This window comes from Mastigoproctus giganteus, chromosome 9, assembly GCF_048544385.1.
Source record: "Mastigoproctus giganteus isolate SK-2022 chromosome 9, ASM4854438v1, whole genome shotgun sequence".
Taxonomy (NCBI): Eukaryota; Metazoa; Arthropoda; class Arachnida; order Uropygi; family Thelyphonidae; genus Mastigoproctus; species Mastigoproctus giganteus.
Window position 1 is genome coordinate 190,801,877 of NC_143583.1, and position 16,753 is coordinate 190,818,629.

Sequence of the window (16,753 nt, forward strand, 5' to 3'; positions counted from 1 at the left end):
TGATTAGTGAAAGGGACCGAATGCCACACTGCTATAGCTGAGTGTTCAATGATGTTGAAGTCAAATGCAGTGTGTTGGCAAGAGTATCAAGCAAGCCAACCTAAGAAAATAAAGGCGGAGGGCACAATGAGTGCACAACAATGACATAGACTATTGAGATTGCATAAAAGACAAATAGAAAATCAATCGTTGGATTTATCAGTGCCTTCAACCAACAATGCCCCTTCATCTAACAATGATATACTCAAAGTGGATATTAATTATGTACAACAGAACATTTCTCCAATTGCGGAGCAGATGAGTTTCAACGATCAAGCTCCTTTTCCTTACGCAGATTACTATTTACATAAGAATGTGCATCGAGAGTTTGAATGGATATTTATGAAAATGATTTCTGTTCTGTATGCTACATTTGCGACCGTCTATGGTTTGAAAACAACACAAAGAAACCAGCTGCTAAAGATACACCATTGATATGCACTGCATTTCCTGATGTTGATGTCAACAGGATCCTTGTGTGTAATAGCTGTAGAGAATCACTTAAGAACAGTGCTATTCTGGGTGCTAAGTAGAATGGCTTTGTCTACCCAGAAATTCCCTTGCATTTACTGAAGTTGAATTTAGTGACAGAGGCTGATTTCTCCTTGCTTCCCGTTCATGCTGATAAGGTGCCCAAGACACTCATATGGACAATACAGCATTCTCAGCCAAGTGATCAATGTTCATGTTTCAGTAAACATGATCCATTGCTTGCCGAGGGAGATTGATGATGATCATTGTTTGTTTGTTATTTGGTTTTTAGGAGCATTAGCAACTAGGGCCATATTGCTCCGGGGATATGCTGTGGTCATTCCCTGACTTTCCGCATCCTCCATATTTGGTGGTCACGGGCTCGAACCCCGGTCTAATCAAGAAGCATGTGCTACGTGCTGCTGCTCCTGCCCACCTGGCTACGGAGGCGCCAGTGATCATTGTATAAATGTGCATATAAAATGCAAGAAAATACACAAGTCACAGCTATTTGATAGGGTTAGTAAGAAAGTGAGTGGTTAAAGCAGGCTTCAATATTTGGTTGATATACATGGACAGCAGAGTGCTTGTTACCCAATGGCCAAGTGATACTTACAATGGTTGTCTATATTTCTCCTAACAGTGATATACAGGATATAATTGACTTTGTTCATTTTGTTTTGTTGCTGTATTCGTACTGGCATACCCATGGTCATGACGGGCAATTTCAACGTTAACTTCAGGTTGAAAGAAACTAAACTGTTAATTACTTTCCTGCAGGAAACGTTTGATCTAACTCTCAACACTAATCCTTCAATTTCAACTACAAGATCAGGTACCTCAATCGATGCTGTTTTCAGATACATTTAGATACAATGCAATCCCAAGTATACATCTCCAACTTTAGTTTTCATAAATCGATTGTATCTTGCCTTCCAGCTGAAATTATGGAAATTTGTGAATGATCAATAAAATATATACAGTACAAAAGCTATTTATTTTGTAATCAATATATGCAAATCCAAATACATAACAAACGCAAAAATTAATACATTTATGGAAATGACGTACCGAATCAACATTAGTGACTGAGTTATCGTCATTTAGAAGGTGACATAATTTACATCATTTCCGCGTCACATTTTCACGACAAATTGGTCTTACTTCAGTCTGAAATTTAGTAGGTGCTGCCAAAGATCTTTTCACATCAAAAAAATATGGGTTGTACACCAGATTTACAAGAGCTAACACCATTAAAAATATGGTAAAAACCTCCTCCCCAGCTTCACTCTTGACTAAGACTCTTACCACAAAACACCCAGTGTATAATTTATAATGCAAAGATTTGCCAAAAATCATATTTGGGCAAACTGTTAGATTATTCAAAATAATTAAAGAACATAAATGACATGGACCACAGCCTAGTAACAAAATCCAATCCTGAATTCCATATCTGGTGTTGAGAACAATGGAATTTCAGCAACACCTTTGCTGAAATTCCATTGTTCACAAAGTTCTTCATTATTGGCATAACTAACTATATTAGCTGAAACAAAGGTATGCAGATGCGTTTGTTTCAGTTAATTTACATTAACCACATGCATATTTTCAAAAGCAGAGTACTAGAGCAGGTGAAAAACAAAAATGGAAATCATAATAATTATACCTAAAAAAAAAAAAAAAAACAGCTTCTGTCCCCCTTCTAATATTTAACCCCCCCCCACACACAATTAGATGTTCACAAAGATTAGCTGCCAAAATCCAAATCTCTTCTCTCTGAATATTGCCTCCCTGAGGCAGACCTTAACTTGAGTTTTAATAAAATTCTTATTTTGAGAGAGTACAGTATAAAACAATTAATTGTAAACCACTGTCTTGGTATGTGAGGCTGATGATGTCACAAAGACAGCATTACTGAAATTTAAGTGTATATTGCTATCCATTTACTTCAGTTTAATTTGATTAAATTAAGCTTATTGAGTAAATTATTAACTGATTTAAAGTTATCTAAACTGCTAAAATTAATCTTTACCAGATGTTCACTAATAACTGTCTGTTGACTAATTGAGGATCTATTATGCCTATAAGTACTAAAGGCTAAATATTAATATGTAGGCGCCTCTGTAGCCAGGTGGGAAGGAGCAGCAGTGCCTAGCACACACTTCTTGATTAGACTGGGGTTCGAGCCCGTCACCACCAAATACGGAGGATGCGGAAAGGTCAGTGAATGACCACCGGATATCCCCGGAGCAATATGGCCTTAGTTGCTAATGCTCCTAAAAACCAAAACAACAACAATATTAATATGTAAAAAATATGTAATCAAGTTAACAAAACTGCCACCGTAGCTGAGTGGTGAGGGTGCATAAGTATGTGTGTTTTGAGTGACCGCGGTTCAAGCCTGTGACTGCTAAATACGGTGCTGCTGTTTCTTGTATTCTCTGTATCTTGTGAATTCCTCTGACTGTGTGGTTGTTGTGGAGTATAAACAGAAAAATTTATTTATTACTCTGTGTAAATGAAATTTCCATAATTTACCAGTTCTGTTTATCCATACAGTCACTGAAGACGTGGTACAGGAAGTACCATGAAACTTTTGAGAACAATCTGTAATTTTTTAAGAAATTAAAGGAAGTTCATGCTACATGCAGCTTGATGTGCCCATTATTTCAATTCCATTTAAACTAAAATAAGATAAAAAAAAAAAAGCAGTACCCCCTTCTTCACCCCCCACCACAACAGCATGAATGTACAACTAGTAGCCCACAGATGTACACTCATACCTTCTAAAGAATGAGCATTACTTCTTGTAAATAAATAGCACAAATTGGGGACTAAATTCATAATATTCACTGTTAACTCTGTTTACTTTTTATTCGAAATAGTCACTGTTATTTCTGGCTGACACTTAATTATTTGCAATATTATCTAAGGCAGTTGGAGCATTAACAAATTAATTTTGTTAATCAGTTTTTATTTGGTGTTTAATATGATCTGTCAACTTCTCATGTGCATGAGAAGTTGACAGATAATATGGATGATGCTTCTAATCGAAACATTGGCAATCCTAGGCACATGTGCATCTAGAATGCTGGAGGATTTTCTGTGACATGCTGATGTCATGAAGCTCGTTCGAATTGCTTATTTCTTTGTTCGTATACCTGTCTGCATGAACGTTTTTATAGTTATATTGAAGAGAAATGTCACTCAGAAGGAAAAAGGTTGCCAACTCCTGTTCTAACTAGAAGGAATGAGTTTAATCTTGAAATTTAATCATGCTATCTTTTAATAATAAAATAGCATGTCCCAAAAATAGAAAAAAAAGCATATTTTTAAAAATCCACATGTATTTTGGTAGTTATGGTCAATGAATGCAGCATGAATCAGTAGTGATTTTTAATTTGTTAATATTTTAAAATTTAAATTAACTGCAGGCTAAATTCAATAGTATGAATACAGAATATGCAATTTGTACTGGTTTATACTTTAATCAGTTGTAGTGAATACAATAGGAGTATCAAATATATATCAGATTAAATATTTTAGGAACGCCAGTTTGGTCAGAGATTGAATATTATCCTAGTGGCAGAGGGTGCCACAGATAGGGAAGGGAATCCTATCACAGCTGACCTTGTCAGAAAGGTAAGGGTATAAATATTTTTCTGAAATACCTATTTGTGTTTTAACTAAATGGTGAAGTTTATGTTAAATAATATAATAGTTATTCTGAAAAAAAAAATGGTTATGGTTATTGAAGGGGAGAACTGTCATCACTGCTGCAGTATTTTCATATTTCTAGACTAAATCACGTTGTTCACCAGTGTCATACTTAGTAATACATCAATAACCTAAAAAAACAAACTTCATTTTTGCAAAGGGTAGAGTGTCAGTTTTCTGGAATAATTATTGTCAGATCACTTCCGGATAATCAAACGTAAGGTAAAATTTAATAAATTCTGTTATAATGTATTAATGTAAAAGAAAAAGACTTTAAATAGTGTGAAAAATACAAATTTATATAATTAAAAACTGGAGGCTTCTGCCCCCTGCTGATGTGGACTCGAATGAGAAAACATTCAATTCTATGTCAGTCATTTTCACTTTTTTAGCTCATTCCATTAACGCTTCTCCATCATCATAAATGTAGATTTGGCTGAATTGTGGAATGTCTGTAATGGACATTAAACTCGTTGTTCCTTTTACCATGGCACCTTCTCGTATTTGCATCGTATAATGCTGCTGTCAACTTGAAAGTCCGCATTTTTGGCATTAAAAGACGCAAAAGCTTAAAGATTGTTGTAGACTAGAATGTTTTTTTGGAAGTGTCTCCCTTTTTCTGTGTTGCCAAACAAAGTCTTTAAAGTGTTTTTGGATAGGTATCTGCCATTGGCAAAAATACCTTCCCTCCGTGACAACACAAATGTGCGGCTCTTCAGAGTTCGCCATGAAAAGATAAGATAATCCGCCGCAATGTTGACATTAATCTACCATATCACCTAAATCGCAATATGATACTTCAGTAGTTTCTTCGTTATCAGGAACTTGTAAAGATCGTACGTTATATCTGAGTCATTTAACAGTTTGCTGAGTTTCAGTCTGTTTTTCGTTCTTATTAGCTACCCGCTTCCTGTAGCATTGATTTTCTACTTGCTCCATCGTCATCGAACTTTTCTGTGATTAGTTCATAACCTTTCGGCATATTTCTCTCAATATTTCCACGAAGACTCATGATGGTGTCATTTTCTCTCAGAATCGATTGCCAATCTAGGTCATGGCATTGTGTTAATTACTACATTAGTACATGTAATTAGCAAATCAAACATCACAGATTCCAGACACACCTGTCGAAATGCACTGATCAATATCTAATCAGGAAATGGCCTATGAAAAGCATGAGCAATATTATTGCATCCAAAAGAGCAGGACTAAAATATTTACAAACTATACAAATATTTAAAATATTTACAAAATACTAAACTATTTATAAATATACAAACTATATTGGGTCCCTTCATCAGCTAAAATTACAATGGAACATCAAATGATGCGGGCGTGGTCATGTATTAGACAGTGTACCATGTGCACAAGGTTGGTGAACATTATGGAGGCAGTTATGCTCGAATAAGTGACATAATTACCCAACCCTCTTCTCCCATTGGCTCGAATAAATATTACTAGGAGGAAAACTTTTTAAAGTATAGAGAGCTAATAATAATAACTTAAACATAAATTCACATATTTGCATATGTATGTATATTCGGATAGGTATTTTACTGCATATTTTGTTGAAAAAAAAATTTAAAATAATATTCAGTCGTTTTTTGTGACACTTTTTTTTTTTTTTGCTGCTATAATGTCTCGGGTTCTTTAATAATATCAATTTGATTATATCGCTTTCCTCCTGATTTTCTGCTCATTTCAGTGCTGTTTCTTTTCTTTGACATTTTTTTGGCTGATAGTTTTTGGCTGATATTACTGATAATATGAAATGAAGAGAACAAAATATGTCAAGAAAAATTGGGTTCATGGAAGCAAATGATAAAACTCACTCATGGTTGAAGAAAACCCACTAGTCCTAATCTAACATTTCACCAGATATATGATGTAAAAAAACACAGAAATACTATTGTAGCATAATAAACATTTGTCTCAAATATTATCATTAATACAAAAAAAAAAAAGAAAGAAAAATCAGCCTTTTAAATTATTCCAGATAACCGGTGTTCTACTGTATTTTATTTTCAGTCATGGTATCATTCAGTAGTTGTTAGTTAGGGATTTTTTTGTGCATCAGCTGCTTTAGTTCTTATGGTATTTTCTGGGAATAAAAGTAGCTAAAATAATTGGGGAAGAAGAAAAGGATGAATGGATGCTGATTGGTTTACCAGTTTTCTGCAACCCACATTATACATTTCTTATGGAGAGCTGTTAAAGCTAGTGGAATGTCAGTACCATGATTGAGTTGAGAAGCAAGAAGAAGTAAGTTGGAAATAAAAGTAAATAAAGAATTTATAATTTTTTTTTATGGAGGGCCCTTCTCTCACACCTATCCCTCAACCCATCCCATCCATGCTCTCTTAACATGTGGCCTCGTTTACCAAGCTTCTGCCCCCTCACTTTTCAGCTCATCAGTCGTACTAGTATTGGTAAACTGATAGTTCCAACAGTTTTCTGTTTAAAATATTACTTCTGTATTTACTTTCTTTATGTCTAGTCTCTCTGTTAACCAAGTTTAATCTAGTTTTCCAATGTTTGGTCAATCTTTGCTACTAGATTAGTATAGGTTTAAATATCCTTATACTTGTATAAAAGCAATAAGCCATCTTATTTATATCTGCTCTCTGTCAGTAAGTGGCTTTTGGTCTCCTGGTCCTCATAGCTCACAATGGATCCATCATGTGCTTCACTTTTTTTTTTTTTTTTTTTTATTTATTTTATTTATTATTTTTTTTTAATGAAAATCCCAAACATGAGTGGTATTAGAACCTATAGTACTTAGTACTGTGCATGGGTTACTTACCTGGCACAAAATCTAAAACAACTGAATCTGATTTCTTGATCTATTAGTTCTGTGTTGTTACTGGAGAAGTTAAAGGCATTATGAGCCATTGATGAAAAAAAGGAAAAAATTAGTAACTTTTATACTGTCTATTTTTGTGGCTCTCCTGCTGGTTTTCCAACCTGCAGCCCAAGTGATTACCATTGTTATCTTCCACACTGTAGGAAAAAGGCTTGGGGGTGGGGGGAGTCCATGTCTCATCAGTGATTGAATCCTGTAAATGACTGACTTGGTATACATAATTCAGTAGTATGTGACAACTTGATACAAAACGAGTTCTGTTTTGTACCAAGTGTGTTGGCAATTGGGAAATTGAACGTATGCACAACGATGATGTGTACATGGGCTTGCCACAATTATCGGGAAATTTGCTGTGCTCCTACTAAAGAATGGGCTGCAGGTTTATTTTTATTGTTGTTATTAAGCATTTAGCAGCATTTCACAAAAACACTGACTGATCATAGTGATATATGCAGCTTACAGACAATGGATCCATCATGTGCTTCACTTTTTTTTTAAATTTTTTTTAATGAAAATCCCAAACATGAGTGGTATTAGAACCTATAGTACTTAGTACTGTGCATGGGTTACTTACCTGGCACAAAATCTAAAACAACTGAATCTGATTTCTTGATCTATTAGTTCTGTGTTGTTACTGGAGAAGTTAAAGGCATTATGAGCCATTGATGAAAAAAAGGAAAACATTTAACTTTTATATTGTCTATTTTTGTGGCTCTCCTGCTGGTTTTCCAACCTGCAGCCCATTCTTTAGCAGGAGCATAGCAAATTTCCTGATAATTGTGGCAAGCCCATGTTCACATCATTGTTGTGCACACGTTCAATTTCCCAATTGCCAACACACTTGGTACAAAACAGAACTCGTTTTGTATCAAGTTGTCACATACTACTGAATTATGTATACCAAATATGTGTATCAAATTGCTCTATATATTAAATTGATGTTGGCCAAACCCCATTTCATTTGTGAGAATGTGAAGCTTTAAATATTTAAAATAAATCCTCCGTAACCAGCTAATTTTTTTATTCTTGAATGTTTATAAACTTACAACACAGCAGCAAAGCCAGCATAATTTTTTTTCCTATTTCCTTGGTTAGCATGAAAATAAAATGTTTATTGTATCAGAAACTTTTTTTTTTTTGTAATTTTCTTTTTCTGAAACTTTTTTTTTTTACTTTAATTTTTGTAAACACATTGCATATTTTTCAGCCACAACTTTAAAACCCTGTAACTTGTCCACTGTGAATATGTCTCAATTGTTTTTCCAGGTTAATAATATGTGGGATTTTAAAAATAAGATGTATTTCTATACCGAATAGTAATATTTATTATTATTATTATTTTTTTTTGTTACAGACATTTGTCCTACCTTCGTGCATTCCCAATACAGTTGTGAATAGATATTTCTGATTGAGTCAATCAGAATAAACAGTAATAAAAGAATTTTTAATAATGATATTTTTAAAAACTTGTATGTAATTAAATAAATCCTTGTTTAAAAGGAAATAAAATTTCCCAGTTTTTTGTAGTGGAAATGCAGTGCATTAGTTAAACCATCAATGTGAACTGAGGCTCTTGTAACTACACTATGACTTCAAATCTTATTGCAGTAGCAACATAGGGGACATAGTTTGAATATCTAAGTGGTATCAGGGGTTGATTCCCCCCACCATGATTGTTGCTAACCCAGTCATTGTTATTGTAGGTTTTGTGTTTAGCGTTGTGTGATTGGCTGATTCCTGCCCCCTCCACGAGAAGGTGAGGAAGTAAATTCTGGAGGCTCACACCCAAAGTTTGCTCCTGCATCACTCAGCCAGTTAGGCAACAGAAGTGCCAGTGGGTGCCTCCATAGCCAGCTGGGCAGGAGCAGCAGCAGTGCGTAGTACACGCTTCTTGATTAGACCGGGGTTAAAACCTGTGACCACCAAATACGGAGGATGCGGAAAGGTCAAGGAATGACCACCGCATATCCCTGAGCAATATGGCCTTAGTTGCTAATGCTCCTAAAAAAAAAAAAAAACCCAAATAACCAGAAGTGCCAGTAAAGATCTCACCTCTGAAATATTATTGGTCAACAAAGAACAAGATGGCGTAATCAGAGCTAGGGAAGGAGACAGGCTTGATAGCAAGATGGGGTCAACCAAAATCAAAGATTAGCTCTGACCAGGCACAAGCCATAGCCAGCATATTTCATCCTTTTATACATAGAGGGACATATGTATACAGTATGCATATATAGAAAAATGGGGAAACTGGAACATTCTGGGTAGCTTGGGTGCTGATGTCTGAAAAGGTCAACCCCCTCATGAAGGAAGCCTCTGCTATGGAATTCAGACCAGAAATTTATTACTTTAAAGGAATTGAAACTCTTCATTCACCAGGATAGGCTCCTTAGAAGATAGTGATTCCTCATAACATAAGTGGGGTAATCAAAAACGATGTGTCCAGTTTTTTTTTTTTTTTTTGGTAGTTGTTGGCGCATCGGCTTCTGTGGCCATAATGCACCTCCCAAGGTTTTTGCAGTACTTTGATCCAAGCCCGAGGCGAGATTCAAACCCATGACCTTTGGGTTGCCAGGCAGGCACTTTACCGACCCGGCTAGCCCGGTCAGCTGTCCAGTCTTCATCAGCATCATATGAGCAGGTGTTGATATTAGAGCGATACTACATGAGCATTCAAAATGCTGTGCATCACGTGCTACAATATAACTATTATATTTCTATGCAGCAGTCCAGATGAGCATTGAAAACGTTGTTGTGGACAGCACTCATTTCAGTGTGTGCTGGTAGAATACTGCATGTGATGTTTTGCCAACATGCAGAACATCACATCTTGATACATTTTTGAAACCAGACAAGTGGTCAACATGCTTTCTCAACTGAGTTAGTAGAATGCTGTTGTATATTAACTATTTACAGTGTTTAATACTGAAAAATTAATCAATTTTTGGTATTTGCTTTTGTCTATTTTATTTCACCTTGATATTGTTTCTTGCAATAAAATAACATGTAAAGCTGTAATGTGTAGAGGCACTTTATTTTCTTTTAAAATAAACTACTTAGACTTTATATTAACTATTGACTTAAATTATAAAATAGCTAATATCATTTGGAATTGAAATTCCCTTTTGAAATATAAAATTGAGAGGACTGTTTTATACTTTCTTCTGTTTTTGTGACCGTTAGGATTTAAACTGCCTAGTTAATGCACTGATTTTGTTACTTGCAGTAGCCAGATACTGAACTGAAACTGGACAGCCAACTTATACCAGTACAATGGGAACAACAGGACATTTTTCTTTTTAGGACTAATATTTGTCATGAACCGACCTTCCTTAAACAATTGAGAACAAGAGACGACCGAGGTGGAAATAGCATGCAATGCTATTTCCACCTTGGTCGTCTCTTCAAAATTCCATTTGGTTTATTTTTTCTATTGTTATTTTAATTTCGACTCCTTTATTCCCCCCCCCCTTTCGGTCAACACGTATATCGCTCCCAGGGTACACCATATTTTCATTAGTCTAATTCTAAGCATAAATATCTACTTACTATATTTTATACTAATAATATAAATTCTTTATATATATATATATAGAATCAAATTACTAAAGCGTAAATTTATATTAGGAATTAGCCATTCCGGTATTCCATTTTTCAATATATTTCTGTTATATATTACCATTTTTTACCGGCTCTTCTTTGCTGATATTATCTTACTATACCAGGATCCCTTTCTTATAGGGTTGGGAAGTTACGCTCCCGGTACCATCCTATGTACAATCGTATAAACACTTTTCCTTCACTTTTTACTATCTTATTCTTATTTTTCATACCTCAAGAACTATTAGAGCAATTCGAGGGGGATTGAGGTACTATTACTTTAACTAGCCTTCTCTCCGTTCTCCTTTTGTTAGCCTCTCGACGTGGGCACCTGTACGTGGTGAGGGGACCTCCCAGTGACGCTGCTGGACTTCCAGACTAGCATCACTGGGATCCAACGCCCACAGCCCAGGTTCCAGGCTTACATCAATGGAATCCGGCTTGTTTGCCGTGCGCTGCGACCCATGGAAATTCGGAAAGGGGGATCCTGGTGGTTGAGGGGCCCAGCTTCAATACACCACTTTGGCCCCTGCTTCGACAAGACGGGTGGTCCTGGAAGGCCCGGCTAGGATCAATCGGCTAGTAGGCTCGCCTGCGAGGGTCAACCATGTCAATGCCACGCCCCTACCCTCATGGTCCGAGGGACAGGATTCAGGCTGGCAGCGGTGCGGGTATAGTGTCTGGGTAGCCCTGGCATTCCACTCCCGAGCGCATTTATTGCATGCCGGGTAGTGGGCGTCCCTTTGGGCTCCGTGGTGGGTGGGGAGCCCGGGCACTGAACAATTAAAAAAACTCCATGAATCCTGATAAACTCACTTCTTCAGGGGCCTCAACCCGGTCCCTATCTGAAATCAATGAAAAGGAGACAGATAGCATTATTGCTAAAAAGAGGCAGCGAACGGAATTACCATCAGGGCCTGTCCCAAGGTTCTTAATTATGCATTCCACCAATGAAACACCAATTGGTAAAATGTCGCCCTTTTTTATTCAAAAAGGGTTAGACGGGTTAGCAGGTTCACCCAAATCAGTTAAGAGGCTTCGTTCTGGAGACCTTTTAATTGAAACTAAAAATGACAGGCAATCCGAACATCTACTCCGAACAACATCAATCGGAGGAATCCCTATAACAGTGACGCCACACAGAACACTCAATTCATCGAGAGGTGTCATTTCGGAGTGGGACCTTCTCGATGTAACCGAGGAGGAAATCTGCTCCGAATTAAAACCACAGGGAGTTATTGCCGTCAAAAGAATTACTGCACGAAGGGAAGGAAAACTTGTTAAAACCAGGAGCGTTATCCTGACTTTTAACTCTCCTAAACCTCCCGATGAGATCAAAGCTGGATACATCAATTGTTTTTGACCCACTGACATCTCCCAGGAAGACCTTGATGATCTTCTAACGCAGTTGCCTCCCCCTTTCTTACTTCTCGGGGATATGAATGGACATAATACCCTGTGGGGTAGTGCTAACATCAACGGAAGGGGACGAGTCATAGAGCATACGCTAAATGACAATGACTTTTCCCTTCTAAATACTGGAACGAACACCTTCTTCCACATGCCTACCCGTACTTTTTCTGCCATTGATCTCTCTATCTGCTCCCCTTCTCTACTCCCTTCACTCACTTGGGAAGTGGAGGAGAATCCATACGGAAGTGATCACTTCCCTGTGATAACCTCTTTACACAGTGGGAGACCATGTCTTCCTTTTAGGTTACCACGGTGGAAGATTGATCAGGCTGACTGGACTGCCTTCCAACATCAGGCAAATTTTGACCTCAGTACAGTCAGTCGGGAGCCGATCAATGAGGCAGTAAAGTACATCACAGAAATCATTGTCCAAGCAGCTGCGAACGCTGTTCCAAAAACATCTGCCCGGTTTCCACCATTTCCCAAACCTTGGTGGAATTCACAATGCACAGCAGCAAAAAAGGCTCAAAACAAAGCGTGGGGGATATTTCGCCGATATCCTACCACGAACAACCTTATAGCCTTCAAACGTGCACGAGCCAAAGCACGCTACATCCGTCGTCAGAGTTAAAAGGAATCGTGGATCTGTTTTACATCATCTATTAACCAGTCTACCAACTCTAAGGTAGTCTGGGATAAAATCCGGAAAATGAAGGGAAAATATACATCCCACCCTTCTTCAATCCTAGATTATAATGGATGCGCTATTGCAGATCCAACTGCAATAGCCAATTCTCTTGGGGAAACATTCTCTAACATTTCTGCAACATCTTCGTATTCCCCAGAGTTCCTGGTCCTGAAATATAAAATCGAAAAAAAAAGGCACTTAACTTTAAATCTAATTGCATTTATCCCTACAACGGGGATTTCACTATTCAGGAACTGAAAAGAGCCCTCGCTCTTTCCAAAGCAAGTGCTGTTGGACGAGATGGCATCCATTATGAAATGATTAAACATCTTTCACCAAAATCTATGGATTGTCTGCTCCTTCTGTATAACAGAATCTTTATTGAAGGGCAGTTTCCGGACTCCTGGCGAAAGGCAATCGTTCTTGCCTTTCCTAAGCCAGGAAAGGATCCAAAAGTCACCACCAATTATCGTCCTATTGCTCTGACTAGCTGTCTGTGCAAAATCCTGGAGAGAATGGTTAATTCTCGTTTAATATGGTATCTAGAATCCAATGACCTTCTCTCCAACATCCAGTGCGGCTTCCGAAGGAACCAGTCCACTTTGGACCATCTTATTAGACTGGAAACATCTATCCGGGATGCTTTCCTAAAACGCGAACACTTGGTGTCGGTGTTCTTTGACATGGGGAAAGCGTATGACACAACTTGGAGATTTGGCATCTTAAAAGATCTGCATAGCCTTGGCCTTAGGGGGCAACTCCCCATTTTTATTAAAAACCTTTTAGCCAATCGATCTTTCCAAGTTCGTGTGGGATCCTCACTCTCTCGTTCCTTCAGCCAAGAGGAGGGAGTACCACAAGGATCAGTATTAAGTGTCACGCTTTTTGCCATCAAAGTAAATTCCATCACAGAACAACTTCCTCCAACTGTAAACAGTGCCCTCTATGTTGATGACTTTAGCATATTTTGTCAGTCATGCAACATGAGGGTTATTGAAAGACAACTGCAGAAAGCTATTGATCGCCTTAACTCCTGGGCTCTTGCTAATGGCTTCAGGTTCTCGCCGGAGAAGACTGTTTGCGTACACTTTTGTCGTAAGCGTAATCTTCATCCTGAACCTGAATTAAAGCTCGGACAAAATGCAATTCCAGTAGCAGCGGACACAAAATTCTTGGGACTCGTATTCGATAAAAAGCTGACCTTTCTGGATCACATCTGTCAACTCCAAAGTGCACAAGAGGGCTGAATATTCTGCACTCTCTTTCCTCAACATCTTGGGGTGCAGATTGATGCACCCTACTAAGCATCTACCGTGCACTTGTACGATCCAGACTAGATTACGGGTCCCTGGTATACAATTCGGCCAGAGACAGTGTACTTCGATGGCTGGATCCTGTCCATCATCAGGCTCTCCGTATCGCTATTGTAGCATTTCGAACATCTCCTGTCCAGAGCTTATACGTCGAAGCAAACGAACCACCATTATCACTTCGACGTAAGAGTTGTCTCTAAAGTATGCCTTAAAACTCTAATCCCTGCCAGACCATCCTACGTGGCTATCCGTTTTTGAGCCACAATGGGAAAATTTGTACAACACCCGTAAGACTGCCAATCGTCCTTTTGGTATTCGTCTCCAAGAGCTACTCAAAGAACTTAATATTAAGGTAGACAAGGTTGCCCAAAACACCAAAGCAACCACTTCCACCCTGGCATGCTCTTGTTCCAACATGTGACTTGTCCCTTAGAAATTGGGGAAAGTCGGACACTCCATCTTCTGTCTACCTGCAGCTTTATTCAGCACACCGAGCTGAACATTCTGACTTCGTGCCAGTTTACACAGACGGTTCGAAGTCGGCATCATATGTGGGATCTGCTGCTGTCTTTACAGACAGCAATACATCGGAGCAGATTCCCTCTGAATGCAGTATATTTACTGCAGAGCTGCATGCTATAGAGTTAGCCTTGCATCACATTAGTGAATGCCAATACCAACGGTTCATTTTATATTCCGATTCTCTCAGCGTGTTACAGGCTTTAATATCTGTGAGATATAATCCTCATCCAGTTCTGTCTAGTATTCAGCAGAAGATTCACTTCCTCCTTGGACGTGAATATGATATCCGCTTCTGCTGGATTCCCAGCCACATTGGGATTAGGGAAAATGATTTGGCTGACGCCGCAGCCAAATCAGCAATTCCCAATAATAACCGCTGCCTGTCAGTCCCCTATACAGACTACAGGCAAATAATACACCAAAAGATATATTCCCAATGGCAGGATTCGTGGAATAGACAGACTGCGAATAAATTATATCGTATAAAGCCTGTAATTGAACCGTGGCAGTCTAGTCTGTGCAGGAATCGTAAGGAGGAAGTTGTTCTTGCCCGGACCCGCATAGGACACAGTCATTTAACTCATTCGTTTTTGCTGAGGGCTGATGACCCTCCTATGTGTGTGTCCTGTGGCACAATTTTAACGATTAGACACCTTTTAATTGACTGTCCAGATTTTAGCAATATTCGTTTTACCGCTTTTAATCATCTGACTGAGCCTTATACACTCAGTCAGATTTTATCCGACAATGACAACGTGTCTGCTATTTTTAGCTTTTTGATAGCAATAAAGGTTTTTAATTGTATTTAAAATTTATATGTTATTGTTATTTATTTATGTTTTTTGTTTTTAGATCTGGACATGGTGGCCTAATTAATTAGGTCACTGAGATGTTAAATTTTTAGAAATTACCTGGTCTTCGCACATTATAGCCTTAGTTGCTAATGCGCCAATAAAATCCAATCCAATCCTTTTGTTAGCTAATTTAGCTTATGTTTAGCAGATTATTTGGTTCTCAGCATTGCTTATTTACTATTTGATTACAGATATCGGTCAGGCTAAATGTCATCCAGCCTGTCTTCTGCAAAATTACTATTAATAAGCTACTTAATTGTTATTTTATTATTAATTTCTATTTTATTATTTTATTTTAATGTGTCCATTTCGACATCTTTCGGTCCTAGTTATACAGGCAGATGACAACAGAAACTGATGGCTCTGCCAGCCATGGGTTATGTATTTTGTAGAGGTTTAGCCCTCGACAAAGTCCCTTGCAAAGTATCTTTTCCCATGGTTGGATAATTATGTATATTTTTTATTGAATTTAATATTTATGTTTAACCATTGTTGCCTAGGGTCCGGTTTGTTCTTGGATTGCTTCGAGTATTTTAAACTACAGGACGGCTTCTACATTTTTACAATTTAACATTATTTCATTCCTGCATATATATATATATATATATATATATCTGATAATTAAAATAAAATAAAAACATCAGCCAGTAGTATGGCAAAAAGGTAGAGCGAAACACAATGTAAAATAATATAAAATAAACAAACAGGGAAGGGAAAGTAGAGATAATAGGACAAAAAGGTAGTCGATAATCCCCTGTATAATTTAGTCATTAAACCCAATTAATAAAAACGATGTAATTTTAAAATAATGCCAATTATAAATAATTTAGCGGTTCCTCCCCAGAAGGTACCAGTTCCAAAAGACGTGAAATATCACCAAAAAGGGGGTTAAAGAAACTACAAAAAATTAAAATATTCAAATGATAGACTGACCATCATGCCCCATATCGACAGAGGACCACGAGGCCAATAATGGTCATGGAATCGCTGCATTTCAATCGTCATACAAATCATCGCAAAGGCGGAAATATCAATTCCATGACCATTATTGGCCTCGTGGTCCTCTGTCGATATGGGGCATGATGGTCAGTCTATCATTTGAATATTTTAATTTTTTGTAGTTTCTTTAACCCCCTTTTTGGTGATATTTCACGTCTTTTGGAACTGGTACCTTCTGGGGAGGAACCGCTAAATTATTTATAATTGGCATTATTTTAAAATTACATCGTTTTTATTAATTGGGTTTAATGACTAAATTATACAGGGGATTATC

At 37.6% G+C, this 16,753-nt stretch overlaps 1 protein-coding gene across 2 annotated transcripts in view; it reads left to right on the forward strand.

The window, feature by feature from the left end:
- LOC150080975 (ATP-dependent 6-phosphofructokinase-like) overlaps window positions 1–16,753 on the forward strand; it is a 303,293-nt gene that overhangs the window by 102,764 nt on the left and 183,776 nt on the right. For both annotated transcript variants that reach the window (XM_090381722.1, XM_090381723.1), the window contains exon 7: window positions 4,057–4,152. In XM_090381722.1, the coding sequence (XP_090237848.1) occupies window positions 4,057–4,152 (96 nt within the window). The remainder of the gene's footprint in view (window positions 1–4,056; window positions 4,153–16,753) is intronic.